General features: G+C 32.5%; 1 protein-coding gene across 6 annotated transcripts in view; it reads left to right on the top strand.

Annotated features, from left to right (window-relative positions):
- Positions 1-1,951: 1,951 nt before the first annotated feature.
- LOC105225306 (cGMP-dependent protein kinase 1) overlaps positions 1,952-20,225 on the top strand; it is a 28,648-nt gene continuing 10,374 nt past the window's right edge. For 2 of the 6 annotated variants that reach the window (XM_049446666.1, XM_049446661.1), the window contains exons 1-3: positions 1,952-2,105; positions 6,060-6,359; positions 19,659-19,718. In XM_049446666.1, the coding sequence (XP_049302623.1) occupies positions 6,249-6,359; positions 19,659-19,718 (171 nt within the window). In that variant the 5' untranslated portion in view covers positions 1,952-2,105; positions 6,060-6,248. Of the gene's footprint in view, positions 2,187-6,059; positions 6,360-19,658; positions 19,719-20,225 lie in introns of all 6 variants that reach the window. The other 4 variants (XM_011203704.4, XM_049446663.1, XM_049446664.1 and 1 more) reach the window with 4 other exon arrangements.

The following is a 20,225-nucleotide window of genomic DNA, read 5'->3' as shown; positions in this document are numbered from 1 at the left end:
TAACCACCAATGATTAGTATATTATGTTTAGATGTGGTGAAATGAGCACTTAAGACCGTAAATTCAACGAGCGCCCAAAAGAGGACGTTACTGATGAAAACTCTAAGAAAGAAGTAATTTTGGACTACCGTAAAATGAAGTTGTTCGAGATAGTAGGAACTCTAGAAATATCAACTGAATGTGTACATCATACCATTCACGAATATCTGGATATGAGAAAGCTCTGTGCAAAGTGGGTGCCGCGTGAGCTCACTTTTGACTAAAAACAACGACGAGTTGATGATTTGGAGCAGTGTGTGGAAATATTCAAGCGGAATAAATCCGAGTTTTTGCGTCAATATGTGACAATGTATTAAACAACATTTCCCTCCGAAGTCCAACCGATAGTCACCCAAGTAAACTGCTTACGACGGCACCCGCTTTAAAGTGTGAAAAAGTACAGCAGTCGGCTGACATTATGATGGCATTTATGTTCTGGGATGCTTATGGAATAATTTTTATTGACTATCTTGAAAAAGAAAGTATCATCACAGCGATTATTACATAGCATTATTGAACGGTTTGAAGGAGAAATCGGCGCAAAACGGCAGCATTTGAGGAAAAGGAATGCGCTGCTTCACCAAGACAATCCACCGTGTCACAGGTCAGTGAAAACCATGGCAAAAAGCTATGAATTGAGCTTCGAATTGTTTCGGCAACCGCCATATTCAACAGATCTGGCGTTCAGCGGCTATTTCCTGTTCTCAGATCTCAATAGAATGGTTGTTTGGAAGAAACTTTCGTAGAATGAGGAAGTGATCACCGCAACTGAAGATTATTAAGAAGCAATGGGCAAATCGTAGACCAAAAATGGTATCGAAAGTATTGGAGGATCGCTGTAATCAGTGTACTCGTATCACCCTGGAAAGAAACTGCTATACATTGCGACAAAAAGTACCCGGAAATTGTAATTTAAGTTCCCCGAGTAAATATTATTTCTTAAAAGGTGTTTGTGAAAAGTATTTCGAGGACTAGAAAAATCCTTTGCATAATTCGTCAAAATATATGTATATTGATGAATAATTAAATATTTTTGCGTTATGTTGAATAAAAAACAGATTTTTGCCAAAACAAAGTTTTTTATTAGGGGAAAAAACAACAACAGCTACGCCGAACAGAAATAGCTGCAGCGAGTATTTCTCATTTATAACTTACAATATAATTTAAAATGCATTTAATAAATTATTTTACACAAAATTAATAATGAAATATGAAATATTAAAAAAATTCAATTAAGAATTTTTAATTAATATAAGTACAGCAACATATGAGAAAAATTTACACAACAAAACAATTGAGGCGAACTTATCAATTAATAACGGTAATTTTATGCGCCCACATAAGTGGTTATGTATATATATATGAATGTGTAAAATACTCGTATATATAGCTGTGTATGGGAACGCATAAAGCCAATAACAATTGACAATGCGACGCGGCCTACTCACAATTAACACCTTTAAATCCCACTACAAAGCCAATAAGGGCAATTACTATCAACGCTTGACACTGGATTTATATATATATATTTATATATGAGTGCATGCTAGACTTTTATAAATAAACACACATACATATATATACAAATAGCCAGACAGTGCAACCAGCGCACCTGTATGATTGCCTTCATTTCTGTATGTGTGTGCGTGTGTGTTGGTAAGAGCTTACGGCGTCGCCTGTAACAATAAAAAATGATTCTAAATGGTAAAAAATGCTTCCGCACGTACGCGGCCATATAAAAATCCGTACAGTACCCCGCCCACCTGCGCCAATTTCGCAACGCCCGCCCAACACCCTTACACCTGCACAAACAAATGTAGGCGACAATTAATTGGAACTGCTCGCTAGACCTACCCGGTCTGGGAGGGTGTTAGCGGCGTTAACGGTTGGCACTTCGCACGCTCACACGCCGGCTAGCTCGCTCTCATTCTCACTTACTCATTTCGCGCAAATTGCCAATTTAAATTGGCCACATTAAATTAGTCGAGTTATCAGCCTCCATGCGGACGGAGGGTTTGAGACCGAAACGGTGCCAAAGGTGTTGCACTCGTGCGCTCATATGAAAGGTAACGGTGCTGCGTGGCGTGAAAAGTAAATCAAAGTGCTAAATGGCATAACAAAAACAAAATTAACGCTGTGTTTTGAAGGTGAATTCGCGCATCCGGTGCAAGTGCGGATGTGAAAAGTATTTGACTAGTGTTTAATAGAGGAAACTAAGTGATTTAGTGGCGATTTTCTGAGTTTGAGAGAATTGTAAAAACAAATAAATTAAGTAATGAAAATATTTCAACAAATAACAAATTGATTAATCGCAAACAAATACAAAAAAAAAATATTTCTTTTTAATTTAAAAATAAATGAAACTGAAAACCCAAGTGATTTCATAATTCTAAAACCGCTAAAACCAACAAAAATATTTCGCTGCTAACAAAGTTTACTTACAATGTATGACACTTATCTTTCAAAGTGCCATAAGAAAATTGTACTTGTATGTGCCTGGGTGTATACTGTTCGATAAGAACTCCTATGTTAGTGCCCAAATATGAATATTTTACTTATCAGCGCTAGCTTGCGCGTGATTAGGTAATACAAAAATATACAAATAACAAAGTGCAAAGAAAAAAAATAAAAAATAGAAATTCACTCAACCGTTCCAAAAGCGTAAAAAGCAATTACAAGCGAAACAGCTAACAAACTAAAACAACTGAGTAAACGAAAGTGTTTAAACAAATATTTACAAGCAAAGAAAATGCAAGTAAAAACTAAAAAAAAAAATTAATTAAAAATACTAAAAAAATTATGAAAAAGTTTTAAAATTAATTAAGTTAAAAAAATTCCAAATAAAATTTAACACTTTTTTATTATCTTACTAATAAATGTTAGCTTAAAATTTATTTAAAAAGAAAAACAAGTGTTTTTAAAAGTGTTTATCAACATTAAAAAATTATGTCAAAAAACATATTTTATGAAATTAATTAATTAATTAAAAAAAAAATAATTATTTATGACTTTTTAAACAAAAAGCTGTGTGAAATACAAAGCAAACATATTTTTAAAAGTCAAAAAATTAATGTCAAAAAATTTACTAAATAAAAATAATTTGGAAAATAATTAAAAAAAACTAAAAAATTGAATTCATATTTAAAACATTAAATTTACAAATTTATTTGTAAAAATTTAAATCTCAAAAAATTAATTTAAAATATTTTATTCTTTTAATTTAAACTTTAATTATTTGTTTAATTAACAATTTTATAACATAATTTAGAAAAAAAATTTAATTAATGTTTACAAAAAAATTTAAGTGACAAAAAATTAATTAATTAATAATAATTTTAAAATTAATTAAATAAAATTAAAGAAAAAGTTAAAAATTAAATTAATTTAAAAAATTTTATTCTTTTAAATTAAACAAATAATTAAAAAAAAAGTCATTTCTATATAAAACTTGTAAATGTCAAAAAAAAAATTAAAAACACAATAATTTTAGAAAATAATTTAGGAAAAAAAATTAATGAATTATTACGAAAAAAATTTAAATGGCAAAAATTAGTCAATTAATAATAATTTTAAAAAATAATTTAAAAAATTAAAGAAAAAGTTAATAAAAGTTAATATATTCAAAAATTTCAATGACAAAAAAATTAATACTTAAAATAAAAAAAATGTATTTCTATAGGAACATTTTAAATGCACAAAAATTATTTTAAAAAAGCTAATTTTTATTGAAATTAAACAATAATTATAAAAAGTGAATTAATTTTTGATTTTTGCAAACAAAGAAATGTATATATATACATTAAATAGAAAAACAAGTTTTTTACAGTCACCAAAATGAAAAAATGTTTACAAAAAAAATTTATTTGTCAAAAAATTAAGTTAAACAAAAGTAATTTAAAAAAATTAAAGAAAAAAGGAAATTAATTTTTATGAAAAAATTTTTAAAGACAATAAATTATTTTAAAAAATCGATTTTTTTTAATTTGAAAAACAATTCAAAAAACTTACTTTCCATACATAATTTTTAAATGTCAAAAAATTTTGAATTTGAATTAAAAACAAATGTAAATAATAAATACTTTTACAAAAAGCTGATATTGAAAAATTTTTAAATTATTTAATATTATTTATTTAATTATTTAATTTGCTGGAATTAATTCTTTAATTAATTTAAATAAAATGTTTACTTAAATAATTTTTACGTAAATAGTTTTTTATTCAATTAATTAAATGAAATAAAATTAAAAAATTAAAAAAAAATTAACTTAATTTTTATGAAAAATATTTAAATGACAAACAATTATTTTGAAAAAACTTATTTCACAAAATATAACTTTTTTATTTAATTAAAAGACATGTGAAAAACAAAATTTTAATTTAAAAAAATTTTATTGAAAAACTATTAAATATAATTTTAAAAAATTTTAAAAATTTATTTTTTATTATTTATTATTTAATTAATTGAAACTATTTCTTTGTATTAGTCAAAATTAAAATTAAAAAAAAAAAATATTATATTTAGTAAGCAGTTTTTTATTTAATTAATTGATTACATGAATTAAATTTTTTCTAATATTTTTTTAATTTTTTTGGCATTTAAAATTTTTTATACAATTGTTTTGCCTTAATGAAACGAAAAATTAAACATAAAATTACTTTAACAGGTAATATTAATAAAGAGTAAATAAAACCAACAATTCCAAAAAATTATACAGTGACTTATAAAATTCAGTGGCTCCAATGAACTTATTTTATAATAAAGTATTTGTATATAAATCCTACTAATTGTTCATAATAAATTCACGTAATATATTCCAAGAGCTAATCTGATTGTAAATTAAACTGCCGAATTAGGCAAATAAATATAATAAGTGAAATCTTATTCCACCTTGACTCATAAATAATAAGCAAATATATGGCAGATAAGATAAAACGCGATGAAAATGTGGCTAATGCTATAACGGGCTAATATTCTATATGGTATTGGTAATTAAGTTGACTTCTAAATAGCAGAAAATGCGAATATATAGGTATACGCGTACTTTCGAAGCAAATAAATATAGATAGTGAAGACGAAAGTGTACATGGTGAATAATTTCGAGTCCAAATTATAATTGACGTCAAACGTTGTGCATCAGCACTTGGCAAATATGCGTGAAAATGAAGTCATTAGTCGAAATATGCAATTTGAAAGTTAAAATGAAGATTTTATTAATTTGCAATCTGAAATTATATGCAATATATATTTGATTGCAGATTTAATATTGTCAGTTACGTCTCATAAATTTTATGCTGTTAGCTTGGAACCAAAAATTATAAAAAGTTATAGCATTAGTCGTAAGTCATTAATCGTAAGTTACAAGTTTAATTCTTCAATATTATTCTATAAATTTGTAGTAAGTTACTAAAAGTTATAAGTCAAAATTAATTAGTCGTTAATCATAAATGACAGTTAATTAGTCACTTAAATTGAAATTTAGGACCAACCATAATTGTTTAGTCAGTTACCAAAAGTCGGATGTCATAAGTCATAACTTAACCATAAGTCATTCTTAGTCGTAAATCGTAAGTCGCAATTCATTAGTCTCTGAGACTGAAATATTAAGAAAATCTTTTAAATTCACCACAAGTTATTAGTCTTAAGTCATTTTTTGTCAGTAGTTCCAATTTATAAGTCATAACTCAGTCATAAGTCATTCTTTGTCAGTAACCAACAGTTCCAAGTCATAAGTCACAACTAAGTCATAAGTTATTCTTAATTATGAAAAGTCATAAGTCATAATAAATTAATCGTGAATCATAAGTCACAATTCAACAGTTCTAGTTAGTTACAAAAATCAGTAGTCATAACTCCGACTGAATTTAAAAAATCAAGACTTAAGTCTCAGTTGTCTGATTGGAATTAAATATCTACATCAGTATTCGTTAGTCATTAATCATTATTCATTTCAAATAGATCATTAATTATTAATCATCAATATTTAATCCCTAATCATCAATCTTTAATCCTTAATTTTTAGTAATTATTTAAAATCTATTCATCAACAAAGTAAATGAACTCAGTGACTTCACTCCAAATACTGCTACAAATGGATGAAATCGTAGTTTTTCAAACAATAACAAAATCTACTGCTCTAAAGTAGTTGAAATTATCGAAAAAGCCGATAAAGATTGTCGACTAATAAAATAAGAAACCCACACCAACAAACATGGCGTGCTTTCCACGAAAGTTGCGTATTTTCAACCGCGCCAAAGCCAGCTTTACGCCAGCGGAGGATGAAAATAAAGACACCTTGCTGAATAATGCCGCAAATCCAGTGGTGAGTAAAAAAGCAAATACTGTAACAAATGTATCTCAACACATACATACATATGTATGAACCTAGACAAAACCAAGCAATAATATACGGATATATGCGAGATAAGCTAATCAGGTGTGTAATGAAGTTAACAAGAAAGCATTGTGAGTAATAGTATTAGCAATCAATTTTGAATACAAACACTGTGGGCAAAAAGCAAAGACTTCCGAGTTTTCCCAAATACAGAGAACAATAGAATTTCTCACCTTTTTCCTACAGGGTAGGTAAGACGGTACTCGGTAGAAAAATTAATGTTTGAACGCTAATTAGTTGGACGACTGCGATGCCAGCTGATAACAGCATATTTAACCGTTACTGTTAATTGATAAGCCAATTTAACATGTAGTTTTGTAATGCTATAGCAAAGCTCATATTTACCGTTGCAAGCACCACACACATTGAACGCGTTCTATTCGCTCGCTCCGTTGTTATCATAACTCATTGCTTTATTTAATGGTTGTCGATAACTTGCTGATACAAATTATAGCTCGCGCGATGACGTCGCAGCCAGCAAGCAATGCAATAAAGTGGCAAAGTATATGGACAAATATTATTGTTGATAATTAATCTTATCGCATAAATATTTCAATTACGATTACGATTTTAAATTGAGTTATAAGGGCTTGATGACAATTCAATTAGAAGACTTTCGTTTAAAAGCGGGAACCTTAGGAATTTATTATTTTACAATGAAGAAAAATGTTTAAAATATTTACTTAACATTTATTGAGCTGGCTAATAAACATATGTATATCTACTCCAACCAATTTGCCACAAAACTCGCCCGAGGTACATACATCCATAGCCCGAGTGATAACGACAAGAGAACCCTTCCCATCCTGATGGAATTTAGGTGTGGATGCCCTTTCTAGCAAGCTCATCTGCCTTACAGTTTCCGCCACTTTAGCCAGGCACCCCGACAAGTTTAATACGGGTCATGCACTCCTTGAGAAGCTTTAAGCCCACTGTTAGCGACGGTGCTATATATAGAATGGCTTTAAGAGCCCTCTGCTACGAAATGCACCGCTAATGCCAATAACAGCAGCTCATTGAAAACGATCCAGCTGTTTAGTTAGTGCAGTTGTACCGAGCGTTCTCCACCAGATAAATAAACAGTATTGGGTTAACTACGGTTTCGTTAAGCCAAAGCATAACTCTTGCTGAAGACTCCCACCGCTTACCAATAGCTCTTTACAGCAATACAAGCAACCAATGTTTTCCTCATCTTCTCCTCAACATTAGCTTTATACCAAGGACAAAGTAATTCACCTTTTCGACAGTGTGAAGCCGAGAGCTCTCAATGTGGGAAGGGGTATATCTAGGGTTCTTTACCTCCTCGTAAATAAAACCAGTTCAGTTTTATTTCGATCAACAGCATGTTGGCTTCCTTCCGTTCGCTATCTATCCCATTAAGGTAATTTTATGTTAGCTCGTAGACGGTATATACGAATTTTCTTTTAACCCTGAAAGCAACCATATATACATAACTTTAACACTAAGAGCTCTGGGAACCACTACAACTGCGGCATTTGAACTAAAACTAAACCTGCGACCTACAGATCTCTTCGCTGAAAGCTGTGTAGCAAAATTGACAGGGTGACTATTGGCAGCAGAAGAATTCATACATAGAACCTTGGGGCATAGTTTGGTGGGTCATGGTGGCTTGTCCAGCACTTTTCAACTCATTAAACATTTATAATGATCGCGGGGAGATGCGGGGATGAACTGTATAGAGTTAGACATAAGCCAACCTCTAATGATGTCAGACCACAGCAATACATTTCAAGAAAGGTTCTTTGCTATCAAAAAAGCCATGGATACTTAATATCTTGCAGCCAATCAGCAATCAAGGCTTTAATTACGCCTCGCATATTCGCCTGAAGTGTCTTGGAGAAGAAGATAGCAGTGAAGAGTGGGGCCAAAACCAAGCCCCATCACTTCTATTGAATGCCATGTCACAAATGCATCGAGAGCAATGAGATAGCGGATGAGATTGGCAAGAGTTGTGTACAACTATCATCTAGAATCGTGACCGACATTGGTAACAGGAACATGGCCTAAGGTCTTTTTGTGCTCTCCCGAATCACATAGACACAGCATATTGATAAACCCCTTAGAACTTATTGATACATAGGCCCAAAACCATTTATTATTTCCTATCCACTCTCTTCTCCTTATAGAGCAGCTTTTTTATAGTATGAGAAACAACCCCTATGCAGGGTTCCGGTCCTACCATCTTGGAGGCAGCTGCGGAGCTGTAACTGAATGTGAACTAGTAAGCTGTTCAACCGTTCTATTAACTTCTGCCAATAGCGATTTAATCTCATAAGTTGAGATCGCTTTAAATGCCGTTTGGCTATCGCTGAGTACGTCGATACTTTCATTGCGATCGTGGGATTGGACCAAATAAAGCAAAGACTTCTACTTAGAAAACGTCCCGTTCGTTTGCTGGGATGATCTTACCTTCCCTCAGCCATACCATTCTGATTACTAGACGAAGCGGTATTAATTCTAACATGACCTCTGGTGCTGCCTTTGGATTCGTATATATTGCACGTGAAACACAGACGCAAGCGATTCTTTGCAAATTTCGATTGTTGTAGCCGTACCGAAGTAGTTTAAACCACCCATCAACATTTTATTGGTAAACACTTCTTGCTGAAAACAGCTAGTTAATTTATCAAAAGCTGTTTCCTTTTGAAATATAATTTAGAATATAGAATGTGTATTTTATGATAGCAGAATTTTGTTCTCTCTCGGAATTTCGAAAATAAAAATTAAAACGCGCATAAAATACAGACTGTAATACAAATGAAAACAGCTGTTGGGCATATTTATGTTTTCCGTTTAAAATTTGGAGCTTTTTATTCTAACTTCAGTGATATTATTCTCAAAATACTGAGTGTTGACATTATAATGACTGTTTCTTCTAGTATGGGTATGTAAATATGTATGTAAAATATACAATATATTATATTGTATTAGGACGGGTCAAAAAAATTTTTTGTTTATGTTTTTGCTTCGTTTTCCGAAAAATTGATTGATACACCTCTTAAAAAGCCTCTCCCAATATGAGCCCTAAAGTGGTCTGCATAAAATTTTCAATTTAATTGAGTGATTAATTATATATATTAAGGTAGCGGTTTTGTAGAGAAGTAAATTCCATATAAGACTATGGACTTTTCAATTGTAAATACTGTTTTTTTTTCGGAGTTATAAAATTCACTATAAAAAAAACAAATTTGGTTTAAAATAGTCAAACTTCAACTCTTAATATCTTTTAAAGGGTTAGGCTTACAAAAAAATCACAATCAGATCATTTTATAGAGCAATAAGTTTAATAAAAATATATGAAAGGAGATATTTTTTAAGTAGTTGGAAGCAAACTATGACTTTTTTCTAACAGATAATAAGGAAAAAATAGAAAACTGTAAGGTGGAGGACTTTCCCGAAACAATTAAGAATTAAGGGCGAAAAAAACATTATGTTCTTTACCCACCCTAATATATGTATGTTCTGATTTCAAAAAAGTCGTAAAGACAACGACAATTTTTTTTCAATTTTTATTTTTAATTTTTTATTTTTTTTTCAAAACTATTTTTTTTTTTTCAAAATGTTTTTTTTTTAACTTTTTTTTTATTTTTAATTTTTTTTTAAACAAAATTTTTTTTCAAAATGTTTTTTTTTTTCAAATTTTTTTTTTAATTTTTTTTTTTTAATTCTTTTTTTTAATTTTTTACCAAATTTTTTTAGAATCAAACCAATGCGTCAGAAAGTCTTTTATTGCATGGAACTGAACTCAATGTAATACTAATGTATTAATAAGCCATTTACATTCACTTATCTGCTATGCTCGTATGCAAGTCGATATTTAACAGTGAGGAAGGTTACAACAAGTACTGTAAACGTTACCAACAACCACAAAACATACTTAGTACATACATGTATATGTGTGCATACATATTTATAGTAACAAAGCGCTTGTAATTGAAAATGCATGCTTATCACTCCGTAGAATATGTATGTAAGTATGTACATATGTTTCTGTGTGTATGAGTGGCGGTGCGCGCTCATAACGGAAGCCGCGAAAACGCGTCAAAAAAAAACTTACTCGAATGCGCCACTCAGGTGCTTTTGTATATACATACATCTTTGCTTGTTTGTTTGTATACAAGTAAGTCTGCCCAGATATCAACACTGCAAATAACAACAACATTTACTCGGCAAGCAGGCGAACGAAGTCAATAAAGTTGTGCAAACATTGAGATCTGTTTATTTGTTTGGAATCTTATTGTTGTTATTTTAATTGACTGTATTGTAAGCCATTTAACGGTACGGTGATAAAAACGCGCTGAGATGCCGCAGATGTATGGTTGATACTATACTGTATACAGTTACTATTATCTATGGAAATTCGTTAAAAATCTACAACAGCATGGGAACCTTACTCAAATATATTTTTATAAAACGCCAAGCAAATTGCATGCTTTTAACTATAGACCTCAAGTGTTTGAAACCTGAAACTATCATTAATTGTTTGCTGAGGAAGCACTATTTTTACATATCTTTCAAAAATATTTTTTATAATATTACAGTATTGGATAATAACGAGAGTATGCGAGTTTATGAAACCGCCCTGAAAATGTTCTTTATTGTGCCAAAAAGACCTACTCACAGATTTTTTGTTGAATGATAGTTCCTAACATGAAACTACCTCATACATAATTCTTCTTTTTCTTCTTTATTGGCGTAGAAACCGCTTACCGCCAATTGTTTATTCTTTTCGCAAAGTGGCGAACGGGAATAATGAATGACTTATAGAGTTTTGACTGTTTGTTTGATGACAGGAAATATTTCGTCTTGTCTCCATTCACCAGTAGACGTATTTGCTTCGCTGACTTATCCATTCTGGAGAAAAATCCTCCCATCCGAGGCTGTTGGAAATTTTTCTTTGAGACGTTTTTTACGTGACAGGTCTCAAACACGGCGCACAACCCTGTGGAGGGTGTGTTTCGCCTTCTCACTTTAGCTACCCTTTAAACGGATATTCTTTGGCTACCCAGAAAATACTTGGTCTAGGACCGGAAGTCGTGAGCTGCTTGAGCCATATGGAAAAGAATCGTTTCTATCCTAAGTGAGTGGTGATCAGAGAACTTTGTTCACTTGCATGAACTTCTACATATGACTCTGTTATACTAATTAGTGTTTTAAATTTTCGATATTTACACCGAAATAGTTCAGAAATCGTTTTTATGGCATAATTAAAACTTGCTTTGCTTGAAAAAGCAAACAAAAATATTAAAAAGAAAATATTTCATCGAAAAAAATTCTGTTTACACTTTCAAAGTGCAGGTAAATTGATTTGACACACAGCATAAAACCGAGGCGTGAACAAAACTCATTTAAAAGTTGTTAGTTATTTTTTCACTTTGTTGTCATGTGTTAGACACATAGAGTGATCGATATAGAACAGCGATGCAAGTGAAATTTGCGTCTTATATTTACTTCAAAAACAGAAAAAAAGTCATGTTGAATGATTGTTTCTATAGTATTGTGCTATAGTAAACAATAATCCATGCCAAACTTCGTAGGGATAGCTTGTTAAATTGATAAGTACTTACAAGGACCTAATTTTTGCTAATGACATAGCATGACAGCTAAATCTATATTAGGTCAGTGACCCTTGTGTTCACATTTAGCCAATATCACAATCTTTGTTTGCATTTAGCCAGGTCAACAACTTTCCTTACATTTTATGTGGTCAATGAACTCTTTGTTTACTTTATGACGTAAATGACCCTATTGTTTACATTCTTGCGAGGCCAATGACCCCTTTGTTTACATTTTATGAAGTCAATAGTTTTTCGTTTACATTTAGCCAAGACCAATACCTTTGCTTACGTATAGGCCCAGTGCACCTTTGTTGCGATTTATGGTTAAATGACCCCTTTTGTTTATTATATGAGGTCGCCGACCTTATCGTTTACATTTTATGATGTTAGTTACTCTTTTATTTAAATTTAGCCAAGTCCACAACCTATGCCCCCTTACTAGCCAGGTCAACAGCCTTTGTTAACATATGGGATCAGTGAACCTTTTGTTTAAAATAATTACTTTGAGAGGTTAATGACGTTGTTGTAAACATTTTCCAGAGGTCGATGTACCCTTTGTTTACATTTTATAAAGTCAAATCCCCTTTTATTTTCATTTAGCCAAGTCCACAACCTTTGTTTATATCTAACCAAGTCAAGAACCTTTCTTTAGATATGGGTCAGTGAACCTTTTGTTTAGATTTTATTGGGCTTGAGTCGGTTACTGAGGCAATCTTCACAGCCACTATTCCAAAAGAAGCTCTAAGGGTGGGGGTTGTGATTCCTGGAGCTGACTTAAAATCAATTGTTAAAATGTACAATAATCAGAAAGAAGTTTAGTTTACTATTGTAAATAATGAAGTTACTGCTAAAATTTCAAGTGGATACGTGTGGTAGTCTGGGAATCTGGGAGTATCGACTAAAACTGCAATTCTCGAGCAACACGTCTTTAAAGTTTACCATTTCAATAATGTTTTTAGGTCAAAATGTAACATGTACTTTAACCAACCAAAAAGTAATTGATGTTCTTAGACTCCAGATTCCCTACAGAGACTTAAAAAGTAATCGATTTTTTTAGATTCCCTACGGATAGCCATAAAAGCTAAAATCAAATTCACAAAAACCAAAAATAGATTATTTCGCGGTACACAAACTTATTGAAACAGGCACGTGGCTAAACACCATTAGGCTCACACATAAACATAACACTGAAAAGCTTTCTATACATATATTATTTAGCTGTACTGATAAATGTACGAGCTGAATCGAAAGGAAACACGTTACTTCAAACAAACACAATACTTTCACCCATTTCTATAAAACTCTACACTTACAAACATATACAAAGACATGTGTATAGAAAAAAAATTAAAGTGCTCGGGCACGCTGTAAATTTCGCACCTACTAAATTTTGACGCCATCAAAAATGCCTCACACGCCACCTAATCAAATGCCATGACGTCGTTGACGGAACGTGAGTTTCATGTAAAAGGAAATCAAACACGTGTCGAACACATACACACACAAGCATTGTAAGTGGCTTACACAAACACATGCATACATGGAAAACACACGTGAACATTTACAGTTGCTGCGCGAGGCAAGTCATTGACAGGCTTTATTCGCGTTAGGCATCGCATAACGGCATTTTTACTTCGGCATTTGATTTAAGGTGCTCAGCGCGGGATTTATTGCGGATCAAAGGAGCAAAACGTGTATGGAAGGTGATTTACAAGAAAAAGTTAATGAAATTTGGAACGATTTTTCTATATTATTTCTGGTTGAGGTGTGGAGTGCCAGGAAACAAGCCGCTGAATGGGGATTTGATGAATTTGCTACGCGCATAATTGAAATCTCTAGGATGAATACTAATTATTTTTGATTATGGAATTTGTTTAATATACGCTACTTCGTTAAGCGGAAAATATATGAAGTATGTATATACCATTTAATTTCAAAAATTTTATGTTAAACAGCGACAAATTTGTGAAGTAACATTCTTCCATGCAATGAACTACTGAAATATGCGACGGTTGTTGCGAAAAACTAATTATTTTCTGATTCTCTGCATGTTTCACAGCGCTCAAGCTCTCAGCATGCATAACTTTCATTTTCAAAGTTTTTATAATTTATTTTGTTACAATTAGCCGCAACTTATTGCCAGCAAAAAGCTTGACGATTGGTAGCTTATCCTCTGTAGAAAGAACCTTTAATGTCTAACGCACATTTTGAATTTAATTTTCTGCGACATGAAGTTCAGGGAGCACAAGTCAAATAAATATTTTCTAACCCAAATTTTTCTGACCCAACTTAATCTTCCTTAGCCTAGACGTACCCATCCTAGACTCATCCAATTTGATTTACTGCAGCATCAATTTCAGGGATCACCAACCAAATTAGTAATTTTTAACCTAAGCTTTTTTGACCTACCCTAACCTCAACAAACTCTCTATAATAAGACTTCGAGAATTAGACTAGGAGATTAACTGAAACCGGTAATAATATATTGAGATTCTATTTTTCCACGGTTCTGAAGTATTTAAATATCTTAAAAAATTACAGTGAAACGTTTCAGGGATTCTCCGATTTTCTAGGCTACTACTGATCGGGTGGAACTTCCCCTCACTATACCATAATTACTGTAAATTGTGTTCTAGTTAGTTTCCTTCATTCAGCTTGATACCAGAAAGTTGAGCCAAATAATTTAAACCGGCTTAATGGTTGGAATATACTCGCAGATTATTCTCTTCTTCTATTCCTTTACAAAGGAGTTCAATTTAACGTCACTCAGTCACTAAGGAGCTAAATTTTGAAAAAAAAAACATCACTAATTAGTACAGGAAAATAACAGATCTAACTACATTACATACGTTCTATTTATATAGTATTAATTCTTAAGTATATTATTGGTAAAGTTGACTGTATTTATGAATATACTGAGTTATGAAACTCTCGATTATAACTCTATCATTTAAGAAGATAAAAATGCCAATCTTTTTTCAACTAAATTACGAGAATCTCTTGGACAGCAAACTATTGTAGAAGCACAACGTGGAAGAAGGTTGTATATGCGTGTATGCAGATGCTCGGTACAACTTGGGGCCTCTCTTGCTCTCATGCACTAGTGCTACACATCTATTGTTAAAACGATTCTGCTTTACGGCGCAGTAGTATGGTGGACAGGCGCACGGAAATCTACCTACCGGAAGCCAATTGAAAGTGTTCACAGGCTTACTGCACTGTGCATATCGAGAGCTTTAAGAACAACTCCAACTAGTACTAAACCTACATGACCCCACTTTTCAACTGGGAAAGAAGGTTCAAAGTATGTTCAACATAGAAAAATATGGCTGATATAAAGCTATGTTAGCCAAGCGCAATACTCTAAACATCTTTATGGATGGCTTGAAAATAGAGGATGGAGTTGATGCGAGAATATACTCTCCAGCGTACGCATAAGACAACCTTTTAAGTTGTACTGTAATATATTTAAAACTAAGGTCTTTACTATTGCAAATGACGTGGCATCTAATGCACCTGCAGGCAATTCCAAAGTCAACATCTACGTAGAGAGCCAAGCAGCAATCAAGGCAGTAACCTTGTATCGCATATCGACCAGAAGTGTTTTGGGAAGCAGGGCAGCAGTGGAAAGTGTTGCTAGAAGCAAGCAACTTCCCTTCTACAGTGCAAGGCCACAAAAGCATGGAGAGCAATAAAATAATGGACGAGATTGCTAATATTACTAACATCCGAAAACGTGATAAACATTGGTAAACCCATGCATTGTCTATACGAGCTACGTGGGTGCAAAACTACAAAAGTCACGAGCAAACGGTAGATCGGAATTATACAAAATTTCGTATTGGATATCGATAGAAGAGACTGTAGGAACACACACGTTGTAAGCATCTGAGGTCTTCACAGTATGATACACTGGAGGAAGTAGCGACTGTGAGGCCGCACAGTCTGTTAAAATTCGCGTCAACGAAGGCATCCAAGCGATAACTACTCCTCTTGTACTTAACAAGTGAAATCCATCTGATATCGCAAAGGACCAAACTGGTCTATGCGTGGCTTATTGGCCTACCAGATTAACCTAACCTAACCCAACGTGTGAGAATCTCGATGGTTTTATACCTATGTTCTCTCATACCTTCAATTAATCAAATCTGAGATTCTTGGAAAGAGCACCCATTGTTACTTAACTGTTATAAAGACAGCACAGCTACTCAACATCTCTTATGGATCGACTCAATACATTTTGGTTGATCTTTTGGCTATAAAGCATGCCTGTAATGCTAAAATCGTACCAAATGGTACCAAAAGACCCGAGTCTGTTGCAAAACCGACGTTGAGTAAAGATCGCAAAAGAGATATTTGAGAACATAGCTGATGACCTTACATTCGTCATACGCAACATTATTGGTGATGAGACGTAGGTTTTGATTTTTTTAATCAGATCGGGTCAAATTTGATCATATGATACAAGGATAAAGCTTTTGTTAATTTAATTTCAATTATGATGATTAAAATAAGCAAAAATAAATTAAACAAAAAATTGTTTATGAAATGTTCATTACAAATAAACTATAATAAAGCTAATAAATATTAAAGAAACTCTTCTTTCTTCAAGAAAACCTTAACGCCTTCTAGATAGGATAGGCAAACACCAATTATACACACTTATTTTCGTTTTATTATTAATATTTTATTGTTTGTTTTCTTTATGTCAACACACCTCGCATTTCTCCGAAATAAATTTTCCCTGCGTCTACATTCAATACCTCGAAACGGGGTTCTTCAAAGTTTGCGATTTCTATTTGTCTCTTGTCGCGCCTGAAATCAATGTCATACATTATTTACATGTCAAACGTGGCAACAGGAATGTTATCCATCAATTTTAAATCGAAAAGTGAATACAAATGAAAGCAAAAGCAAGAAAGAAACAATAAAATAAAAAACAAAACAAAAAGCAAATATCACCGATGGCTTCTTAATATTTTTCTCATTTTTCATGCCACGACACAAAACATTATTTAATAAAAGAGCAGTAAAAAACGAAAGCAACAACTTATTGATAGCGAATTGTGTAAACAAAGTAAGCAAAATGTTGCATACGCACACACACATATGCCGATTGGAATTTATGCAAACACAGACAGGCGCACACTCACATAGAAATAAGGGCATATCTGAAAGCAATCAATTTTTTATCACATGTCTGTCAACTTTATGCATAAATATATATCTGTATATCTATATATAATATATAAGTTTGAATGTGTTTGTTTCAGTATGTGTATGTCATGTGTCATGCCACTCAGTGCTGCAATAAAATCACAAACAGTTAGAGGTGTGGTAGCTGATGTGCTGTCAGTGATGGATCGTTGTCAAATGAAATCACAAGTCGCTGTACCATAAACGCATGTGTATGTGAGTGTGTGTGTAACGCTTATCGGTGCTTGCTTAAAATACACAACAATATTTGCACGTGTGTATTTGTTGTAGGTAAGCATGCCATCGCTGTAAGCATGTAATTGTGGCATCTCCGCTATTTGTGTTATTTTTGCCACTTTTTTGTTGCCCGCAAGGAACGGTACTTAACCTCAAGGACGACTGTTGGCACACAAGCTCACTGCGAGCGCATATTTACAGCTGTTAATATGATGCCGTTATAAATAAATGGTTTATTTCGAAAGCTCTGTATGATTGAGCGTTTTAACGGCATTTAATTTTTAATGCGCGTGTGGGATATTGATGGACAGCAAAGCAAGGAAGGTTATCATGAGCGTTCAATATATATACATAGGAATACAATAGGTTAAATAGGTTATTTTTTTCCTATTTTCATGTAATTGATTCATCAAGTCGAATGGTTAGAGGCGTTGGGGAATTACTATAATTCATTTTAATAAAATAATAATTTTTTTAATATATCTCTTCAATTGAAATATGACACCACACTAGCCCCATATCATTCCCGAGTCATATGGGAATTGATTGAGCATTGAGAACCATTTTCTCAACCCAACGCACTCAATTACTGAAGCTAAGATAAAGGTATACTCGTATGTATATACACATATATACATACATACACACTTGGATGGACAAAAGAAACATGTGCTGTCATTTTAGTATACATAAATTAAATACTTTTGGTACAAGTCAGGCGTTTAAACGATTCCACACCCGCAATATTAACCAATACTCGTATGTCTTTAGTCGGTCCTCAAAAGGTGTTAAGATCTTCTGCTTTCTCTCTGATGCCAACATGGTGATTGTCAAGCACTGTTTCTTAAGCTTTTTCGATGTTGTTGTCATCAACAAAAGTGGATCGACGATCCGCTTAAAGCAAGTTTTTAATGACTTCATGACCTTTGTTAAATGTAGGCATTAGTAAACTCTGTCTCACGCTTTATAAATGCGATCAGGTTATACTATAAGACGTTAGAAAACATCTAACTTCCAAATGTAGATGCTACACAAGTTAATGTAAACAAACATCATAGATCGAATGCAATAGAACCATTTCGCAAGCGGTTGGTTACTGGTGATGAAAATTGGATATTTTACGGCCACGTCAAGGGACTAAGGTCATGATCGAATCACAATTAGAATTGACGGTCAAACAAGTTTTTCTATGTGTTTGGCGGGGTTGACAGGAAATTTTCTTCTATAAGCTGCTCCCCTACGGCCCAGCTCTCACTTCGGACCTGTTCTGTTAACAATTGCACCGACTGAATGAATCAATAGCAGTAAAACATTGTTCTTGAGAACAACGTCCCACACATACCGATAGTAACTCATCAAGAACTTGGTTGGGCCGGAACTGACACCTTTAATAATTATTAATTTTCCATCAATGGTGGATGATTTGTCTTTATTTTGCTTGTGATAAGATCGGGTTTAGAGGAGCTTTTGAAAATCGAGTGTCGCTGTTTTTTGCCATTGGAGACGAGAGTTTCAAAGAAATTACCTACAAAATGACAACAAGTTATCGAACAAAACAATGGATATTTGCTTAAGTTGGTTTATTTTAACTCTACATAAAACCTTCATACGAGGTTTGTACGAAAAGTATCGCGAATTTTGAGTTTTCCCGCGCTACGTATATTCGATTTTCGATTCCTTTGTTGCGTTATGTTACTTGATAATGTTGGCTATTTTGTTTACGACTACGATTAAGGAGATAAATGGAAGACTGAGTTACCAAAATCACAAAAATTATTTTTAGGTACTTTGAAGAGTGGAAAATATCCTGGCAGAAGCGCAATATGTATATCTGCGGGTAATTACTTTGAAGACGACAAAGTAGATATACTTGAATAAATAAACACTTTTTAAGAGATAACAAATCATGATACTTTGTGAGCAAACTTCATGTTGCAAAAATAATTTATTTATTTTTTTTAGAACTCAAAAATGCATTCAAGGGCCTGTTTAGACCCAAGTATACTTATTAGTAGAAATGTTAATGTTACATACATATACAACTAGGTTCAATGAAAAATACACTCCAGCAGGGCTCATCTGATAGGGTTCTTTGAATAGCAGGTTTATCATCAAACCCATAAAAAAGTCTTTAAAATAGGAAAAAATAATATCAATTTCAGCTTTCACCTAATGCTATTTTTAAATCAAATTATTTTCTATTTTTCTATTCCAGCAAATTGGTCGGTATATAAGACGTGAAGAGACTGCGCTTTTTACACCCAAATCTAGTGAGGTAAGCATTTGTAATTTTGATAAACTAAATTTTGCTTCCAAATGTACATATGTATTTGTTTGTGTTTAAATGTTGTCATATCATAGTTGATGTTCATTTGTGCGTTTCACTAAACTTTTAATGTTTTTGTGTGGAAAAATGCGATTTTAAGCACATATAGTCCATTTTGCTCATAAGTTTACTAACTTTTTCATGTATTTCTGGGAAATTAAGGCACTATCTGTATAATATATATATGAAATATATATATATTTAAACATATTGTACTTGTAAACTTAGAAACTTAAAGATTTGTATTAGAATTCCGTGGCAATCTTGAAGTTTGTGTTGGATAAAATGTTTAGCTTTCACTTATTAACAATAGTTTTTTCTACTTTTAATCAAAATTGCCAAGACTTGCCTTTATTTACTTAGGTGCTGGTATTAATCAATTAAAATAATATTATTATCGACAATTTTCTATACTATCATCCCCTAGTTGCATTATGTAAATTATACTATATGCTA

The sequence above is a fragment of the Bactrocera dorsalis genome, chromosome 1 (genome assembly GCF_023373825.1).
Source record: "Bactrocera dorsalis isolate Fly_Bdor chromosome 1, ASM2337382v1, whole genome shotgun sequence".
Classification (NCBI taxonomy): Eukaryota; Metazoa; Arthropoda; class Insecta; order Diptera; family Tephritidae; genus Bactrocera; species Bactrocera dorsalis.
The sequence above is the reverse complement of the archived record's forward strand: the minus strand, read 5'-3'. Positions and strand labels throughout refer to the sequence as shown.